The 21,393-nt window shown below is 40.5% G+C and overlaps 1 protein-coding gene across 1 annotated transcript; it reads left to right on the top strand.

The window, feature by feature from the left end:
• The first annotated feature begins 5,153 nt into the window (after positions 1–5,153).
• Positions 5,154–21,263, top strand: GEMIN2 (gem nuclear organelle associated protein 2). Its single transcript, XM_084632013.1, has 10 exons — positions 5,154–5,332; positions 7,782–7,866; positions 14,144–14,233; positions 16,093–16,152; positions 16,363–16,476; positions 18,125–18,169; positions 19,431–19,499; positions 19,838–19,948; positions 20,243–20,301; positions 20,746–21,263. Exons 1-10 carry the CDS (start codon positions 5,211–5,213, stop codon positions 20,783–20,785), a joined length of 795 nt encoding a protein of 264 aa, XP_084488139.1. The 5' UTR covers positions 5,154–5,210; the 3' UTR covers positions 20,786–21,263.
• Positions 21,264–21,393: the final 130 nt, after the last annotated feature.

Here is a 21,393-nt window from a genome sequence, read left to right on the forward strand (position 1 = left end):
AAGAAAGAATACAGAGTTTCCCCATTTAGATCAATAATTAATCCATGTTCCAAATATCAGTGCTTAGTTCCCAAAAATAATCTGCTTTATTTCTTCCAGGCACAATTATTTTTTCTTGTTACAGTTTACCAAAATAAATTTAAAACAGAATACCTAGTTGTTATTTTAAATTGGCAAGACTGTATTATTTTAGTTTTCGTAACTAAACTTTGCATAAGCTTGTATGTGCTATAGTTCAATAGATTATTTTATTTCATAAATCTAACTGTCACCCCTTAGTTATGAGAGAAACAAGATGGGTGAGGTCATATCTTTTATTGGACCAACTTCTTTTGGTGGAAGAGACAAGCAAACACTTCAAATCTCTTACTTATTTCAGAGTAATTATACCAGATAGCTTGTATATATATTTTAATGAAACTTCTGTGTTGTGCATTTGTTAATTTTACCCTATGAATTACTATAGTTTATTTGAAACATACAATGTTTAACGATTTAAAATATTTGTATATAGGAATGGAAGTGTATGTTAATAATCATATATAATAATAGGGTGACCAGATGTCCCATTTTAAAGGAACAGTCACTTTTTGGGGACTTTTTCTTATATAGGCGCCTATTATCCCTCACCCCCTGTCCCGTTTTTTCATAGTTGCTATCTGGTAACCCTATAGAATAATAATGAAATATTAGAGGGGACCAAAGGTACTGACTTTCTGATTTCCTGGGGGATGCTCAACCCCCAACTCCACCCCAGGCCCCGCTCCCACTCCACCCCTTCCTCCAAGGCCCCATCCCTGCCCCGCTTCTTCCCACCCCCACTCTACCCCCACTCTGCCTCTTCTGGCCCTTTCTGCCCCCTCCCCTGAACGCACCCCACTCTAGCTCTGCTTCTTTCTGTTCCCAGTCCTCCCCCTCCCGCCCCCAGCACCTCCTGCCCTCCACTGAACATCTGATCCTTGACAAGCAGGAGGTGCTGGGGAGGAGGAGCTGATTGGCTGGGCCCCGGAGCACCCATGGAGTCAGCGCCTATGGAGGGGACATCAGAAGTGGTCACCTAAGTATTTAAGGAGTAACCATTATATTCAAGGAGATACCTAATAAAGCAGGATATTATTACACTTTTCATTTCTTCATATGACTGTCCCTGATTATGTTCCCAAATGAATTTGTTTAAATGCAAATTTTCCAAAATACTTTCGCAAGTAACAATAACATTTAGCCCTCAATGTATCAGAGTTTTTGTTTAGGCTACAAGCTACTGTATCAGTTTTTGTTTTCTTCGAAAACAAAATTCTTACGGTAATTCAGTTTGCAAAGCAATGTTACCATGCCAGAACGATTTTAACCAACAACTCCGAGAAAGAGAATTAAAATGTCCTGGACAAAGCAGTAACTGTAGTCTTTTCTGAGGAATCTTATTGATTGTGGGGAGCTAAACACTTATCATCTCTCTTGCACTTTTTTCTCACAGAATCTGAAAATATATGTCACATGGTAATAACCAACTAGTATCAGTGAATCAATTATGAGTGACTATAACATTATTACATCCATTATTTGTATTTTAACTGTGGTTATGGTGAATTCTACACAATTACTATCTTCACTGCTATTCACCAGTCATCTTATGTTCTGAATGACCAGGCTGGCTTCATGACTTAAGGGGCTTGCAGACAAAAGCAGGGTCCCACACTGCCTGAACGGAGAGATTCTGGTTACACTACACACACTCTGATCACACTGTCAGTTGGAGAAAATATTGAACTGTGAGTTGAGGGTATCCAGACTCTCTATCCTCCAAAAAAAAGGCTGGAGCCCCAAATAGTCCCTTAGCAGGTGCTGTTAAAGCAGATGGAAAAACTCCCTCAATATTATGGTGCCCAAAGAAAGGATGTAAAGGGAAAAGAAATGAGGGTCAAGGACAGAGCCCTGGAGTACCCCTGTAGACAGCAGCAGAGAGCTAACTGTGAAGAAAGAAAGAAAGAAAGAAAGAAAGAAAGAAAGAAAGAAAGAAAGAAAGAAAGAAAGAAAGAAAGAAAGAAAGAAAGAAAGAAAGAAAGAAAGAAAGAAAGAAAGAAAGAAAATCAGGAGCATACAATATAGTGAAAGCCCAGTGAGGATAAGAGGTATAAAATATTTTTGTTACCAATCATTGTAAGAATAAATATTTAATTTTATAAAGGCCCAGTCCCACATTTCTTGTGCCCCAAAGAGCCCTTCAGGAAGGTGCACAGATTTTGTGGTGGTGGGGACCTCAATGGGAAGCAAAAGTACCTGGATGGACACATAGATACATATATGGAATGGATAAACAGGTCAAAAAACAAGCAATCACCGTAATCAGAAAATCTCTTTTTTGTTATCCCCTGGTGTTACAATATATGGTAATTCTACTTTATTTTTCTTACCTTATTGCAATATGTTACAGATTAGTGTGTTAGATTTTGAATCATCAGTTCAGATCAACAGGTGGCAACTCACCTCTTCCTCAAGAAATTACTCCTTTGTAACTCCTAGGTAGTTGATAAGGAGAAAGAATATTCAGCTCTGACTGTTTTCTCTTCTTCATCCTCTGAATCATATTTAGCTCTGCCAGATATTGCAGGAATTCCATTGTTAAGTCTTGGTTCTTGATAGTCCTAGGAAAACCATCAGTTTTTCCTGTAACAGTCAATTTAAAAGTAAGTAATTAGTTCAAAGTATGTTATTCAGCTTCAAAAAGCAGCATTAGAAATGTTCAGGAAAAAAATCATCTAGATAATTAAAAAGTAATGTTACATTTAAACTTGCTGCATCAAAATCCCTGATTCTCTCTTTTTATAATTCTTGTCTTCACGCCAGATAAAATCATAGATCCTAAAATCTGAATATTTTCAAGAAATCCATTTATATATTGACAAAGTTAAGGTTTTACCTTTAGCACTGTGTCAAACTCTCCTGAAATGCCAACGTAGTTTTGATTAAGCAGGTCTTATTTCAAGTGATGTTCACACTTGTCACTTGCACTAACAGGAAGTTACATCCTGGTTTCAGAGTAAAGCTGCCTGTTACACGTAAATGGTTATGAGACACACCTTAAAAGCAAATAAAAATGAATGGAGAGGGAAGTTGAAGGTCATTGCTTGTTCAGAACTGCTCAAATACAGAAGAAACAACCAAAAGTGCCTTTCAAATAGTTTTTTAAAAAAAATACAATAAATGCAGTGTGTTCAGTAAAATTTAAAAATCCTTTCACTGACCCTTCAGGAATAAGTACATAAAATATTTGTATAATTGCCTAGAGCAGGCACTGTATTTTATTATTAATTATATTATTATTATTAATATCTAGATCTTATAGTGCTTTTTATCCATAGATCTCAAATTGTTTTACAGAGAAGGGAAGTATCATTATTCTCATTTGACACAGAGAATTGAGAAAGTTTTATGTTCTCTATAATGTACATTGTTGTTTGTGTTTTAAATGTCCCTTTGCCTTCATTTAAGATGACTTGTGTGTGTGTATGTGTCATCTTTTGGCTGAAATGTGTACTCACTTGATGGAGGCGTCAGCCTGAAATAAAAGAGCTGGTCTTAAGATTTACCAAAGAAGGTTAGTTTATTTCTCTGAGACATGGGGCAAAAGACAAGCAATGGATCCCTGTATATAAAAGTCCAGTTCCGTCAACATCCTAATTACACTGATCTTTTCTTCTGTTTTTACAGAAAGCAAGGGGAGCTGCCAGATGAGACAAATTTTGAAATTAAGAAATAATTTACTAATGGCAAAACTTCCATTGACTTAAATGGAGAAAGATTGAATCTTAAGCACTGGCGCTGAAAGAAACACTTGCTAATGCTGAAATTTAGGTTAGAACGCTGGCTTTGGTCCTTTAAAATGGTTATTAAAGAGCTAAATAGATTCAATGGCATTTTGGAGATTTAATTGCTTTATAATTTGTGGATTAACATCAGAGAACTATTTGGGCACAAGTGTGCTTGGTATATACAGGATTGCTTGGTATTTCTGTGTGTTAAGCCAAAGGTTAGCCCTTCAAGAGGTTTTCTCATAGGGATCGTGTAGAAACTTCCTCCTCTCTATCTTCAATCCCAATCCATCATTCCACTGTGATACAACAGCCCCCAAAAGGCAATGATGAGACATAAATCTCTTGGCCAACTGTTACATTTCATTCTGCCATTAATTTGTGGCCATAGTGACAGCAAACCCATTCTGTAGATCTGTACACAAGTGCACTAAAGTGTGAAAAGGTGTCTGATTCAGGGCTGTTAAAATGAAGGGAAAGCTGTGGTACACCTGGTTCTAGGTTGAAGTGCAGTGGCAAAGGTGGCTTAGTGTGTTTCTGGGTCCAGAAATTATGTCAAGAGATGACCTGTGGTCAGTAAAGAAGTGGGCAAGTGTACCCCTGAATTATAAACTTAGTACATGGCAGTTCTCTGTAGACCTGTCTGTCTGTGCACAATATTACTCCCATTCTGTTTCCTAGCTGAGAGCTACATACCAAGCTTGTGCTAAGGTTTCAGTGTTTCTGAGTTTGTGCATAACAATGGTCACATTGCAATGTTATTTTGGCAGGTCACATTCCAACATGGCAGTGGTTTGTTGGGCACCTATTGCATAACAATGCCCTCCTTTTGTCACACGAGGGTATGGAACTGTATGGAAAATAAGGCATAGTGTTATTTAAAAGGGAATACACCCTGTAGTGTTTTGTTTACAGTACTAAATTATACACTGTCTGTATTGGCAGCAGATGGTCCTGTGCACAATTATTATTACAATAGGAGACAGTGTGTCTTATACTGCCTGGAACAAGAACCACACGGTGCAATGGGATGGTGTTTGCAGGCTCAAAAGGCAATGGGTCCAGGAAGGCTTCAATCCAGACCAGTGGGGTAGAAGCTCCCAGACCGGTGGTCCCATCGGGACGCGGTAAAAGGAGATGAGATCGGGAGCTTGGCCGCACCACTAGAGGGCGTCCCAACCTCCACTGAGCCCTGGGAAAGGCAGCGCGCTGCGCCGCTTGCACCGATCTCTGGCAGGCGTCGGAAGGGGCGGTCTCCCCAGTACGGCAGGTCACGCAGTGCGCACGCGCTGTGTCCTCGACCCGCAGCCGAGGCGGTCCCTGGAGTAAGCGGCGTCGCTCAATGCGCCTGCGCCCTACGATTCTCTCCCCCCGCCCGGTGGCAGCGGCCGTGGCGCGGTGATGGAGTCCGCGGTGGAGGAGCTGATGCCCCGGCTCCTGCCTGTAGGGGACTGTGACCTCGCGGAGGATTTCGACCCCACCATGCCCCCGCGGACGCCCTCGGAGTATTTAAAGCGGGTCCAGTAAGTGGGGGAGGGGTTGGTTGGGGGGGCTGCGCCGCTGCCTTCTGGCCCCGTGGGGGAGCCGAGCGGGGGCTGGGCCGGGCCTCGCTTCCCCTTGGTGAGGGGCGGCGGCTGCCGGGTCGCCTCTCCAGAGCACGCCTGGCCTGGGAGCCCGTTGGGGGGGGGCGTTGGGCGCCTCCCCCCCCCCCTCCCGTCTGTGGCCGGGGGGCAGGGAGTTGTGCCCTGACCCGTGGCGCGCTCGCGCGCCCCGCGAGCTGCGGGGCTGGTTCCAGCCCCCCTTGGACCCAGTGCTCAGCCTGCGTGGGGGCCGCCCCACCCCCTACATTGCATTGTCAACCCGGGTCTCCCCTCTGCCGGCCCCTGTTTCCAAGCTTCCGCTTGTGGGTCCGCGACTCCGCGCTGCGGTCTGAACCTGGGCTTGTATTTGCTGGGCCTGGGTGCAGCCTCAGGTCAGACCTCTGGAGATCCAGGGTTGAGCTGTATCCACGCTGTAAAATGACAGGGCTTGGACCTGAATCACAGCAGGACTCACGCTCGGACCACTGGGTCCGAGAACCTGGGTCCTGTGAGTTCACTAAGTTCACCCTGAGTCTGAGCCCAGGTGTGCAGTGCAGTGCAGAATCATAGGACTGGAAGGGACCTCCAGAGGTCATCTAATGAAGTCCAGTTCCCTGCGCTCGTGGCAGGACTATATTATCTCTAGACCATTCCTGACGGGTGTTTGTCTAACCTGCTCTTAAACATCTCTAATGGTGGAGATTTCACAACCTCCCTAAGCATGCTGTTGCGGGGCACCCAGTGCCGAGAGGCAAAACAACAGCAGAGGTTCATTACCCGGTGTGTTTCACTCAATAATCACAAGGGGGTAGAGAAGCAGAAAAGTTTATTTGCAGCTGCAAACAAGGTACAGGGAGAATAGAATCTCAAATCCTGCACATCAGAGCAGGTCATTACACACACTTTTATATTCCTCAATGCTACTGCACTACACATTAGCCAATCAAAACTTTACACAAATACTCTGCCTTCCTTATATGGGTTACAACAATGTTTATTTCCTGCAACCTCTAACAAGCATTCCTAGCAACTTAAACAACCAGCACATTCTGTTTGGCCTTGTAACTATCTCCTACTATTTTAACTTGGCATCAGCAAACCTTACACTATGAGCATTATATGCGGCTGCAACATTGTTTTAAGAGCAAAAGAGCTTACTCAAACCAGCCAGGCCTGAATTCTATTAAGGGGGGTTGAGAAGAAGCCCTTAGGACTTCAGCAGGGAGACTTCCTCGACCCTTATGGCCTCCCATCCCCTCAACTGAACTAGTGGCCATACCCTGGGGTCTCCAACAATACTCTTAAGAAATAAGTGTTGTTTAGGCACTGCACTGGAAATTAAGAGATCCAGGTCCTGTCCCTGACTCTATACCTAACCCATTTACCAAACCCTTTAGCTGTCTTGTCTCTTAGGTCCTGGTCCAGCAATTTCTAAGTGCAGAGACAAACTGCCCTGTTTATGCTGTACATGGTTGCAAGATTGGGGCCTTCAACTATAAACTCTCTGGAACATGAACTATCTCTTATGTGTTTGGAAAGCACCCATCACAAAAGGTGCTATGAATTCATTTGGTTCCTCTAGGTGCTACCATAATACAAGTAATTACAAAGTTTGATGTCTGAATAATACTATTGTTAATTAAACTTTGTAAATCTTACAAGGTAACACAGTGTTCAAGGTGCAAATGTTACTTAATTACATAACTTACTGAGAATTTAAATTAATGTCAATATTCATAACAAGGCTATTTTTAACAATACTAAAAATGTAAGCCTAAAATTACCTGACTCTGTTGCTCTAGGTTGTTCAGGTTTTGATATTCATAAGTTTCTCATTTCAGACAGCAAGCATATTCTTTAACACTTTCTAAAATTCTACTGCACTCTCTGATCCATCATCACATGTTTTTGACAGGCAGATTATGGCATAATCAAATAATAGGAGAAAGTTCTTACTCTTGACTGTAGTCTGTTTTTCACAGAAGGAATACAATGGTATTTTACTAGCTACAGCTGTTAATAGCAATGATCTTTACTGATATTTATGATGGAAAGATGTCTTGTGGCTGAAGCACAGAACGAGAAATCACAAGTCCTGAATTCTGTTCCTGGCTGTGCCACAGACTGGCTCACATGGGGGCACTTATCTACCATTCATAGCTTATATTGTAAACTCATAAATCTTTTTAAAACTCTCAACCCATACCCTTCCGTAAGAAATATTTTTTAACTTTTTTTTCTTTAATAGATTCTAATTCATAACTTAAGAATTGTGCAAGTATTTTGTATTTGATCAGGTACCTCCTCATGCAAACCCAAACCTGTGACCGTTTCTGGTTCTAAGTGACGCAGCTGAGGGATTTAAAACATAGCCTTTTATTTCTGTTTGAAGGATTGAAGCAGCACGATGCCCAGATGTTGTTGTGGCACAGATAGACCCCAGAAAGTTGAGAAAGAAGCAGACAGTGAATATTTCAGTAAGTATTGTGTATATATTTGTGTATATATTTTTAAAATATTTTTTTAGAAAAACAGACTAGACAGTTAAATGAGAATAAAAGCTTTTGGTTTCATACTAAAATTTTTGGATGCATGGTATAAGCATCAAACATGTCGTAGAGTACCTGAATTTTAAGTAATTTGCAGAAGTAAATGGAATCTAGTCTTGCAGATTCAGATTGTGAATTACTGGATAACTGAAGTCTCATTAAAACTCAACTAATCTAACTTATAACATTCACACAAAATATTGTCTTGTATCTACAGCAAAAATAATTGATCATATTTTCTCACTGCAGAAGCAACTGAAAGAATTTTGTATTTAAAGATTTATAACAAAGTTTGTCATAAAACTTTCCTACAGTGGAAAGATACAAGGATATCAATACAGAGTATGTTCTTATTCTTTTACTGTTGCTAGTTTCTCAGATTTTTTTTTTTTTTAAATCACCCTAGTCCATCCATTCTGGTCAGCCAAACAGGATTATTCCCTACTGTATGTGTCCTAGGGCTTTGCCCTGTCCCCTTTGAAATGGTTCAAATAATGGAGCTTCTACAATTTCTCTTTTGGAAACTCTATTCTGATATTTCACGGTTGGAAAACATTTCTTGAGATTGGCATAAAATTTTCATTTGCTCAATTTTACTTCATGATTCCCAGTTGAACAACCTGGGACACTTTCCTCTTTCACTCTATCAAGAAAGGAGAGAATATTTGAAGGGGGGGTTTTCAAGTACATATAGAAAGATATTGTATTCTCTTCTTATGATAAGCCATAAAATTGACTACCTCCCAATGAAGTTACTAATCCTTCAGTTAACTTTGATGATAGGAGTTAGATCAGGCCCTTAGAATGATAGTATTTTGTTTTACTTTCTAGAGGGGACACCATCTATTTAATAATCTAACATAAATGATTTTTAAAATCTAATATTACTAAAATCTATTTAGATGCTTATATAGACTTACTCACCTTATTATTTGACCACGTCTCAATCATTAATAGATTTTTATCTTCGTAACACCCCAGTGAGATATTATCCCCATTTTGTAGATGGAGAACTGAGGCAGATCAGACTATGATCTTTAAGAGATGGTAGAGGAGAAAGTGTGTCATCTTAGTTTATTTGCTTTGACAGGTTTCCCTTTTGTTTCTATTGATCACACAACAGGGGAGATAAATATTTTTGTTTAAGGGCATGTCTACACTACAAACTTATGTTTACTCAAGTTACGTTGGCGTACAGCTGCCAAAGTTAGTATGTCGCTTGTGCGCCTGCATACTTGGCTCCTTGGTTCGGTGAGAAACATACTCATCAGGAGTGCTTGTATCAATGCAGAGTGCTGTGCACAATGTATAGGTATCCCACTGTGCAACTCGCCGCTCTCATGTTCACTGTCTTTTGGGAAGCTTTGGCAGTGCATGATGGGGCTGAAATGAGTCATGCAGGGGTAGCTGGGAGCATGGGGTCAACTTCCCAGTTTGCTACTGTTTCCATCCCATAATGTTATATGTATCCATAACTTTTGCACCTCTTTTTCAAAATTCCACAAACCCACATGGCTCTCCTCGCTGTCTGCTATCTCTGACAGAACCATGGAGCTTACACAGCTCTGCACTATTGTCATGAACGTTGCAAGCACAGAGCGCACACTATCTGGAGTATTTGCAGAGCCTCAAGAAGAACCGAATGAGTGGGGACCATGATGATTCCTTGGAGGACAGATTCACGGTTGTTGGTGGCATTCACAGAGCAGCTCCAGATGGTGGATTGCCACTTCTGGGCCCAAGAAACCAGCACTGATCTGGTGGGTTGCATCATGTTGCAAGTTTGGGGTGACAAACTGGCTGCATAACTTTCAGATTCACAAAGCCACATTCCTGGATTTGTGCACTGAGCTCGCCCCAGCCCTTCAGCCCAGGGACACCAAAATGAGAACAGCACTGACAGGGAGAAGTGAGTGGAACTGTGGAAACTTGCAACGCCAGATTGCTACCGGTCAGTCTGGAATCAATTTGGATTTGGGAAATCCACAGCGGGGGCCGTTCTCATGCAAGCATGCAGAGCCATTCATCGCCTTCTGCTAAGCAGGACTGTGACTCCTGGCAATGTGCAGGACACAGTGGATGGATTTGCAGCAATGGGGTTCCCAATTGTGGTGGAGTGCTAGATGGCATGCATATCCCTATTTTGGCTCCAGACCACCTTGCCACTGAGAATATCTGCGGAAAGGGCTACTTTTCTATGGTTAAGCAAGCATTGGTGGATCACCAGGGGTTCTTCACCAACATCAGTGTGGACTGGTCAGGGAAGGTACATGGCACTCGCGTCTGTAAGAGCACAGGACTATTCAGGAAGCTACAAGGAGGGACTTCCTTTCCCGACCAGTCGATTACCAGTGGGAATGTTGAAATGCCAATAGTGATCTTGGGTGACCCAATCTTCCTTTTACTCCTCCAACTCATGAAGCCGTACACCGGCCACATCGACAGCAGCAAGGAATGATTCAGCTACTGGCTCAGCAAGTGCCAAATGACAGTTGAATGTGCGTTTGGTCATTTGAAGGGTCATTGGCGTTGTTTACTCACAAGGTTGGACCTCAGTGAGAAAAATATCCCAATGGTTATAGCTCCTTGCTGTGCCCTGCATAATATATGTGAAGCAAAGGGAGAAAAGTTTCCACAAGGGTGGAAGTGGAGCAGATGTCTGCTGAATTTGAACTGCCAGATGCAAGGGGTATTAGAAGAGCTTAACAAGGAGGTATACAGCTCAAGGAGACTTTCAAAGACCAGTTTAACAGCGAGCCAGAGTAGTGTGTGGTGTTGTCCAGGTTCTGCTCTTTTGTGGCAATTACGTGTAGGAATATAACATTGTCATTTCACCTGTTAATTTTGTTTGTGAATGAGTCTATGATTTGTGTGTCGTCATGCAGTAACAGGTAATTGGTTGCTTTCAGAACTGCTGAGCACTTGGCAGCATATGTTGTGAACTAATAAAAATGAATTATTTTCCAAATAATATAATTTTATTCTGTAACAAAAGTAGTTTAAAAAAAACAACTTGTGCAATTTAAAACAAATACAATAAAAACATAAGTTCTGATCTCTTAATTTATTATGAAGGGGAAAAAATGTTCATATTGATCTCAGCTACACATACACCAACCATGGCTTTTTTATAAGTCAGTGTATGAGAAACTGTGATTGTCTTTAATGTCCCTTGGGGTGGAGTGGTATGGGGAATGATGACACATGGAATGTTATGTGGGGGATATAGGATGTTCCTGATACTGAGCTCTCAATGGATTGTAGAGGGAGGTGAGCTCGGGATAGTTGAACCTGCAGGTCCACCAGAGCCTGCAACATCTGTGTTTGCTGCCTGAAAATCCGTATTATGTCCTAATGCATCTCTCTCTCCTTTTTCCTGCTGGAACTCTTGGGCCTTTCCCCTCTCCACTCTTTCCTTCTGTGGGATGTCCATAGTATTCATCCTCCATGCCTTGTGCTCATGATACAATGCAGCTCTGGCTTGCAGGATCCCATTGAACATGTCATCCCGAGTCCTCTTTCTCCTCATCTGGTTCAGGCATTCTGCAGGTGTGCAGGGGGAGATCCTGAAGGCTGTAATGGCAGTTGTTTTAAGACAAAACACATGGGGTAACATTGTCAGCATATTCACTAAGAAAGCGGACCTGGATGCTGAACTCACTCTCCTTGCTTTCCTAAAGTTTTAAGCACTGCGTTCTCACTTCTGCTTGGGATTGCTTGTGGACAGTGTCAGTCACAGCACCAGCCATGGTGAGAGTGGCCCACTGGGGTGATTTTAGTTGATATCTCACTCCTGAGGGTAACAAAGGTAGAGAGAGGGGACAGTTGCTGCTGGTGTCCTGAAGCTGTCTGGGCCTTTATGATACTAGCCTGTGTATTGCAATGGTGCCTGCTGAAGTTGTTGCTGAGTGTTGTGGAATAGTGTCCTATGGCAGAGGAATGAGGCAGCCCTCTCTAGAAACTTTTGGCAGAGGATTGCAGAGTACCTCCATGAAAATTTCATACAGATCTCTCAGGAGGATTCAAGGAACATCCCTGTGCACATACATAAACTGCTCCACATGATCATATTCTCCTTCTCTTCTCCCCCCTCCCCCCCCCACTTTAGAGTGGAATGAAAAACGGATAGCCATTCTACATCTCTTCTATCGTGAGTAAATGAATGAAAAAGCAGAACACCTCTTTTGGCACTTTGGGAGTGCCATCCCTGTAATTGAAAATTTATCTAAACGCTTACCCAGGGTTCCTTCCCCTGCATCAGACTCACCTGTGCTTGATTGGCTGGACTGCAGTGGAGTCAGAAACAGGTCCTGGCTTGCTGGGCAGCTGGATCCCCTGGTTACCTGTCCCATACTCTTCCTCATCCTCCACCACCAACTCTTCTTCCTCCTCACTGTTCACACCAGGGGTTTATGTCTTTGGCTTCTCAGAGGTATCCACTGTGCTGGCGTCGGGAGGGGTATCTCTGCCAGGTATGGCCTGCATTTCTTTGTAAAGGGGACAGGTCTGCGGCTTGGCATCAGATCGATTGTTGGTCTTCCTGGCATTCTGGTATGCCTGCCACAGCTTCCTGGCTTTTGTGCGGCACTGCTGCTGGTCCCTTCTCTTGCATCCCCTGAGCAATGTGCTGGTAGATATCGACATTTTTACAGCTGGTTTGAAACTGGGCCTGCACATACTCTTCTCCGCACAGGCCCAGGAGATCCAATATCTCCTGTCTGCTCCAGGCAGGAGTGCATCTGGAGTATATAGCCAGCGTGGTCCGCTGGGCAATTGCACTCAACAATGGAAAGCTGCTAGGTGTGAACACTGTATCAGGCAATCAGGAAATGGAATTTCAAAAATTTTCAGGGCTTTAAATGGGAGGAGGGGTTTCTGGTTTATGTGACCCCTGGGAAGTGAAGTTCACAGTGGTGACCAGAGTGATCAGTGTGGGGCATTATAGGACAGCTGCTGGACGACAGTTAGGATTGCTATAGTAATGCAGTGTCTACACTTGCCCTGTGTTGACCTAAGTACATGGACTGTGGCTCTGCGCCGCTTGGAGAGATGGTATTAGTGTGTCAGCATAATGAGGCACTTACATCGGAGGGAGACCAATTTAAGCATAGACATATGCACAAACTTGGTCAACATAAGCTGTTTTGCGTGGACCTAACTTTGTAGTGCAGACCAAGCCTAAGTGTTTGTAAAATCAAATTGGGATGTGGTCAGGCAAAATGTGGTACTTGAAACTATTTTAATTAAATTTTTTTAATATACATTACAGTTCAGATTAATTTTTCTTTAACTCATTGTATCTTGTAGAAATAATAGTGGAATTTCCTGCTTGTGTGTCTCTTCCAGTTAATCATTCAGAGCTTGTTCAATGCAATAAAATAGGGACTTGGCTCAATACTGAACTGTAAAAGTAGTGGATTAGTGTGAGTTTTGGGGTTCACTTTTAATCTAGAGATATATCCTATGTTCTTGCTAAATTTTCAGCATCCCACCTGCAAGAAGTCATTAGAGGTTTTTCATTATCCCTTCCTCTAAAAGGCACTTAACTACAAGCATTTAAAAAATTTTATCTCTACCTCCTAGATTTTTATTACCAATTCATGGGGTTTAATGTGGAGATCTGGAACGGTAATTCTTCTGATTCTGCACTGATGTCTTATATGGCTGGCAGTTGCCCCATCTTAATTGAAGTGGTAGATCTGTTTAGGGCCCTAAAACAATGTATTTTTATAGATCAGTCTTTTATTCTGTGCAAATCAGGCTATCCACTTGCTCGTGATATGAAGTAAGACAGTCAATATATCTGATTGAGATTTCTGTAAAACTTGCATTTGTACTTTGTGCAAAATAAACTATTTAAATCTACACTCAGAAAAAGAAAAATAATGACCATTTGTTCTATTTTAGAGAATTTCCCCTATCATTATGAGAAAACAATACTTCCCCATTAATAGTAAGAGAGTGGGGTACATCTGTCATTTGGATATCTTCAGCATATCACCAGTCAAAACATGACATTTCTTTTGTAAAATGTGAGAATTGGGGCTGGTTTTGTTTTCTTTCTCAAAGTAGAATTATCTCTTGTCTTGTCTTCCTAGTTTCACATGTACTTTAAGTGGAAATTCTTAGTTTTAGACTTAATTAGTTTAGGGTTCTGTTTGTTGATTACTTGTTATAAAAAAAAATCCTACCTATGCTTTCTTAGCTCACAGGATGCCATCCTGCCCCTGAGGGATATTCTCCAACTCTCAAATGGCAGCAGCAGCAAGTGTCTCACTTTTCAGCAGTTCGTCAGGTAAAGAACAGAGTGTTCACAAACTAGTGCAGTGTGGATATGGTGGCATCTAGTGTGGTGGTGTTTTTTGGGGTGGAAGGGTGAACTTTACTGTATTCTGGGGAAAGATATAGGACGTAACATTTTATGGTAGAAAATAGTTAATAAAGTAGATGACTGCTCTGTCTTTGGAAAACTTGTTTTGTTTTTTTTTGTTTGGGTTTTTTGGTAAACCTAATTTATCATGACACTCCAGCACCAAAGAGATTCTTGGAGAAAACAGGCAATCATACATTTAGCTGGCTGAGAACAGTCTTGTAAATGATGATATCTGTGTATTAAAAGAGTCTCTGTCAAGTAGTTGAGGACAAAGCTTAGGGGTTTTTTGTAGCTAACAAAAAATATTTCAAAATGTAGTATTAATAGGAATGTTTTAATGAACTACTAAGATCGAAATAAAAACATTTGGGTCCCAGTCCAGTAATGGGGCTCATGGACAGTACCTTGCACCCATACAGGAACCCATTGAGTTCAGTAGGATTCCATCTAGGTAGAAAGGTCCATCTGCACAGATCTGATGGCCGTATCTTAAATTTTCCATACAGTGCTTGCAAGTTGCCCCATTGTATGAGAACTAGAAAGGGAAACTGAATAGCCTCTCCCCCTTCCCACCCCCAATCAAGCTGAGTAAATTGCAAAAGGTAAACAAATAGTAAACTGGACTTTTACCACGAAGTTTTAATACTCTAAGATCTTAAGTGACTTAAAACATATAGCATTCCTATTGCAACATGTTAAATGCCGACCTCTTTTACCTCTGACAGAATTAGCGTGGAGGGGAAGGAAAAGCATTGGTGTTAGTATCCATGAAAACATGCAAGAGTAGCAGTGAAGAAGAATCAGAAGGCTAGCCCTCTGTGCTAACATTATGTTTGTATAAAATCTGTCAGCTCTTCTGATTTTTAGCACCGATTTCTGGTCTCATGGTGCCTGCTTAAAAAACAACAAAAACTTTGCTGCAATAACCGTCACTGGTTGGAAAACATACCTTGAATTCCAAAGGTTTAAACTTCAATCTCCAGAATACTGTCAAAGCAGGCCATTTTGGTTTTGGACAAACTCTACATATCTCCTTTCAAAAAGGTATTTTTATGGTATGAAGGTCCTTGACCCATACTGGACTGAGAATCTGAATACATCTAATCTCTTTTAGCGTTCGTGTTGAAACAAGGTTTTGGTTCCTTTCAGCCAGTTTTTCTCTCATTTAGGATACTGCAGTACTTGTTGAGGCTTATTTCTAGGGCAAGATTATCAAACACATGCTAACTCTGCCAGATCCAGAAGAAGGAGAAAGCTGGCTTATGAAGGTGAAAGCTCCCCATTTAAACATACATCTCAAAACAGAAGCAAGGGCAGTGTTTCAAGAATTGAAAACTGTTTTTCTTAAGATTGCTTACCTTAAGTAAACATTTTAAAGGATTAATAGTGCTAAAATTATGGTTCTAGAGATTGTCAAAGCTATATAAATGAAGAAGCATTTAAAGTAACATTTTAAGGAGTAGACTAACCAAGCAACACATTTTTTTCATATTTCATCTCTCTTTACAGGTTATAAAATAGTAAATTCTGTCTTACAACTTGCAACACGTTGTTATATTAAAAGAAATACATGAATAATTTGATCAGTTATTTACCATATTTTTACAGCAACATGCAATCTACTTTTTCTAAAAGAAATAACCATTATAATGGTATTGAATTGTTTTTTTTATGGTTATGAAGGCCCAATTAAAGCAATTTGGAGATGAAAAGCTATTTTGGCTAGAATAAAATCATTACATTATGAACCATAATCAAGCTTAATTATTTTAATCCTACAGAGTTTGAACAAACACAGAAATCATTGGAAGGCACAACATTTGGACAGCAATGTTACAATGGTGAGTGAATTTTATAACAAATTTTGTGAACCTCTTTATTTTACTGTTAAATTGTGTTATGCTGATAATGGTGGTGCACTAGTAATTGTGTTTAACTGCAAATCAGGATTACCAGAGTTATATATTATTTGAAAATATATAATTTATGTAATGAAAATACAAATCATAACATCATATGAAAAGTAGCCCACTCTTATTTACCTTTTTCAGCCAAAATCTGAGGATGAAGAAGGCTGGAAACTGTTTTGTCTGGGTGAAAAGTTATATTCGGAAACAGCTATTGCAGTGTCTGGTAATGAAAACCTAGGAATTGATTACATAAAGGTAGGTATCACTTTTAATAAGAGTACTCAAGCTCCTTCTTGGTTCTTGGCAGTTATGTCTCGTTAGCAGCTTCCAGAAATTGTCCTGATGTGTTGGGCTCAGTGCAGATCCAATCTGAATGCAAAACAGGCTCTGATGAACATGCTGCACACCTGCCTGCTATGTTAAGTGGAATCTTGGTGAAGCAGAGAATCTGATCTTACTTAATTTTCAGATGGAAATATATCTACTACTATAAGCTAGTCTTAGGATTACTATTAACTGAAACATGTTAGAGACAATGTTTTATTCTGTATGTTTAACAGCATTTTCTGCATAGTCTCCATTTTTTGTTGATGGTCAGTTGCAGTTTGTCTCCTGTGCAGACCACTCTCCAGAGAACTCTCATATATGCTATTCCCTAAGCCTTTTAAGAGTGGGCTTACTAGTAGTGGTAGCAGCAAAGCTGAAGCCACAAAGGCATCAGGCATGGATGTGTACAGAGAGGAAGGAGTTTGGGTGAGCATGTGTGTATACAGAGAGGTAGGTGGAGACGTGGACTCAGGCATGTTCGTTGTTCCTCTTAGATGTGCCGGAAAGGCCCTTAGTAAACATCAGAGAGCCAGAAAACACTTATAAAAATTCAGGACCTATTTAAAGAGCCTATGACCCAAACAATAACTTTTTAAAAAAATTGAAGTCCAAAGAAATTCAAGTTGTATCCTTTTAAAATCTGTTGCCTCTCCCAGTATTTGGTAACATTTAGATTAATAGCTATTTTTTACTGCTTATGTTTGCTTTGTTTACTCCTGGGGGAATTCTGTGCCACTGAACAATGCAAAATTGGTGCAGAAATTAATGTTCTGCTCAGAATTCCCCCCTACCCCCCCAAACAGAAATGGGCTGCAGAGCTGCCTGCCGCCACTACGTGGCACTGGACCTGGCAGAGCCCAGCTCACAAATAGAAGACACTGCTGAAGGGAGGGGGAGGAGGAGCTGGAGGGTTTCTGGCAGCTACATTTCCCAGCACGTCCTGAAGGAAGGACTTGGCATGCAGGAAACTCCAAACAAGCCCAGGATCCAGCATCATGCTGTTTCTCCCTCTGGATCCCTGGGGTCTGGGAGGATAGGGGGTGCATGCAAGTGACTGGGCTGGGGGGTGCCCTGCAGCTGGGCTCTGGGAGGGGAAGAGGTTATGGGTATCTGGCCCCCCAGCTGGGCTCTGGGGAATAGGGGGAAGAGCAACAGGAACTGGGTTGTCATAGAGGTTTCTTTAACTCTCTGCGCTTGGGAGAATTTTTTGTCTGTATTGTTACAGACATAATTACTGACAGATATTTTGAAATAATTACCAAAATAATGGAAATTGGCGTGATTATATAGTGTTGTTTTCACAAAATATGCAGAATTTTATAATGTGCACAGAATTGTTAATATTTTGGTACAGAATTCCCCCAGGAGTATTTATTGCTCTTCGCATTATTAATTGTAACTGGCATTTTCAAAATTAGAACTTTGTATGCTTTGAAAACCCATTACAATGAAAAATATGAAGTGGATTTATGTCCTCACGTTCAAACTCTGTTCTAATTTAAATCTTAAAATACAAGGGCATTTCTTGGGAAGTTTACTTCATATATTACAGTTCCACCATGATTTTTCTTTTCAGATTGGTTTTCCCCCTTTTTTAAGTATTGTTAGCAGAATGAATCAGGTAAGTCTATGTTTCTACTTATGAGAATAAAATATTTCTCACCAAAAATATTTACTTTTTCTATAGTTTTCCTATTAATTCCATGGATATCCCATCTATTGAGTGTCATTGTATTAAAGGAAACAATAATTTATACCATAAAACTTGTTTGAGGCATTATCGCAATCTGCCACTAGAGTCTTACTTGGTAAAACTAACACATCAAACCTCTACCCTTTTCTCATTGATACTTAGTGTTTAAATAGAAATATTTTTTGTTCATGTGAATTACTTTTGATTATTGTTGCTGGTACTGAGGACATGTTCGCATGCTTGTGGCTTAAATAATAATAATAAAAACCCTACCAGAACAATACACTCCACTGCACATGCTTCTCCTCCTGAAGAGAGGAGGAGAGAACAAACACAGGACAGATGTGATGTTTATTCACATTGCTTACTGCACCGCTGCTACTGCTACTTCAGCACTTAACCAAACGGTCGGCTGTAGTGACTGTTCACCATTCGGTCCATTCCTGTGTGGCTGCAAAGCCTTGATGGGCAAAAAGTAGGATGACCAGATGTCCCGATTTTATAGGGACAGTACTGATTTTTTGGTCTTTTTCTTATATAGGCTCCTATTAACCCCCCCACGCCCATCCCAATTTTTCACATTTGCTGTCTGATCACCCTAGCAGAAAGTCCAACGTTGGAACAGACTTCATGAACCCATGTAATAGGGTGTCTGCCTGTAGGCTGCCTCCACACCTCAGTTGATGGAATTTTATCCCGGATGTTGCAAGCCACCCGGAGAACAGCATGTGGAATATCTTGTGGCATTCTGAACATCGTGGAAGCCCCTCATACTAATACTACCCCTCGTACTATTATGTCCTGTTAGTCATCTCTAAACAGTCTGAATTTTTTCTGTGTCTGCCATAAAACTAAAATCAGAGGTACAGAAAGACTTTCAAGTATTGTGGTCCACTTTGGGCATCATTTCTCTTCTTACTATATATTCAAGTCCTTTTCAATTTCAGCAGCATCTGTCCTGAAATTTCCTTTCTCCTTTATATCAAGTTTCAGACTGAAATAAATGCCTGTCTAGATGCACCATAGAGTGGATATATAAACAAGTGTCATTTCACTATGAAAAGTGAGGTCACGCTTCTGTTTGCTTTTGATATAGTTCTTTATAAACTATAATCAAAAATTGGTGCAATGACCATTATACGTAGTCATTCTTCTTTTCAGGTGTTTTTTTCTTTTCCTCTTTTAAAAGGCAACAGTAACTAGCGTCCTGGAATATCTGATAAACTGGTTTGGAGAGAAAGAGTTTACTCCAGAACTGGTAATTTTAATTTATTCTATCTACCTATAAACTAACTCAGTGAAGAGTTGTATATTTCAAATATCAAGAAACTCAAATTTATTTTCATAGCAATGGTAACTTGTCTCCCTTGCCTGTAGGTATGCCCTAGGGAGCACACACTTGGTGTTAAAACAAACTTTGAAACCTTTTCCCCTATCTCCCCTCTATCATGACAATATTTATTAATGCATGTATTTTCTTGAACTAGATAATGGTCTCTACTAGCATTCAGTACAGTTGGTGTGTTACTAATTAATTACGGTAAAAATTGATTTGGAAAATACCAAGCTGTACTACTTCTATTTAAATCCACTTAGGGCAGATGGCTTTATGCTTTGTTGGCATGTCTTGAAAAGCCTTTGTTGCCTGAAGCTCACTCCCTGATTCGGCAATTGGCAAGACGATGCTCTGAAGTCAGAGTATTAGAGGTAAGTAACAATTTAATATGGGAAAATTCTTACAATTCAGCGTAGTGTGGGGGATGACTTGACAGTATTGTTGAGAAATAAAATTCTTAGTTTGCATTTATCCAAGTTATTCGATTTAATAGCGTGTGTGTGTGTATGTATATAGTACACTCAAGTGAATGAAAAAGCAAAGTATGGAGAATGAACTACTGGATTTTTATGGGAACCCAACAAATTGCTTAAGAATGGCAGTTCTTTTCTGCAGCCAAGTAATATTAGACATATGACCTAAGACTTCATATTCCTTTGTTGCAGGAGAACAAGAATGAAGAGAAAGTGTCTGCTCTGAATTTGTTAATCTGTTTAGTTAGCAGGTATTGCAAGCTTCATTTTTATTAAGTAGAATTTGGAGTAATTTATGTACACAGCAAGCACAGAAATCTTGGCTTTAGGATCAGCTTTTAAGGAATTTTGGCTATGACAATGTTTTTGTAAAGACCTTATATACTGTGGTACACATTTGCTCAGTTAAAATGACTTACTTTTAAAACCAGGAGAAAACTAAGCATATACTGATTTCCTCAAGGAGAGGTAAGTAAAGTAAAATAAAAACTCATCTGAAGCAGGTGATAAACGATGAACCTTTTGAACAAATCTAAAATTACTTATATGAAGCCAAAAACATTCTGGGAATAAAAACTAGTGGTAAAATATACAGCAAATACACTGTCAATTACTTAATGGGGGGGAGACAATGTCTTAACACTTTCTCAGACTAACTTTGTTCTCCATATATTCAAATTACGTTTCTCTGATAGGTATTTTGATCAACGTGATCTGGCTGATGAGCCCTCCTGATTCCAGATTGGGGATACTTAAATGTCTCGCGTCGCTATAAAACCAACACCAGCATCAGTGTTAAACAGCCAGGTGCAATGCAGCTCAAAATGTACCTTCTTAGTAGTGAGCTTGAATGGTGTTGAGCAAAAGACTGCTGGTCTCACTGAATAATCCATGACCTGAAAAGGGTCAGCAGCGAAGTGTCTACCCACTCTCTATAAACCTGTTTCTCTGCAAAAACAAGTGGTCTTTAAAGCAGTATGCAACTTGAGCTGTTGTAAGCACCTAAGGGTAGTTTATCCTGAAAAATTACTTCTGGAGAGTAAGCCCTTTTGTTGAAATTGAATTACTCATGTGAATAAAGATTTGCAAGACTGCGCCCCAAGCTTTTTACAAATGAAAGTTTGAGGCAGTGAGAAAGCTCTTTCCTGAACCAGGATAAAGAGTCAGATATTAAAGGGTTTTGTAAAACTTTACAATAAAATTTTCAAAACTGCTCAGTGTGTGCGTCTTGCTAGAATGTTTCTAAAAATTGCTTCTTGGCATCTATTTTTGCTATTTATAAACTGTACTTTTCAGAATTGGTGGTCATGTTAGATATACATGGAGTGAGGGGTTTTTTTATG

The sequence above is a fragment of the Lepidochelys olivacea genome (assembly GCF_965140295.1).
Source record: "Lepidochelys olivacea isolate rLepOli2 genome assembly, chromosome: 6".
NCBI classification, from domain to species: domain Eukaryota; kingdom Metazoa; phylum Chordata; order Testudines; family Cheloniidae; genus Lepidochelys; species Lepidochelys olivacea.

Excerpts from the sequence above, each read along its gene's own strand:
- GEMIN2 (XM_084632013.1), top strand. The coding sequence starts at position 5,211 with ATGGAGTCCGCGGTGGAGGAGCTGATGCCCCGGCTCCTGCCTGTAGGG. Across the intron at positions 16,477-18,124 it reads TAGGAATTGATTACATAAAG|ATTGGTTTTCCCCCTTTTTT; the intron begins GTAGGTATCACT and ends TTTTCTTTTCAG. Across the intron at positions 19,949-20,242 it reads CTGAAGTCAGAGTATTAGAG|GAGAACAAGAATGAAGAGAA; the intron begins GTAAGTAACAAT and ends CCTTTGTTGCAG.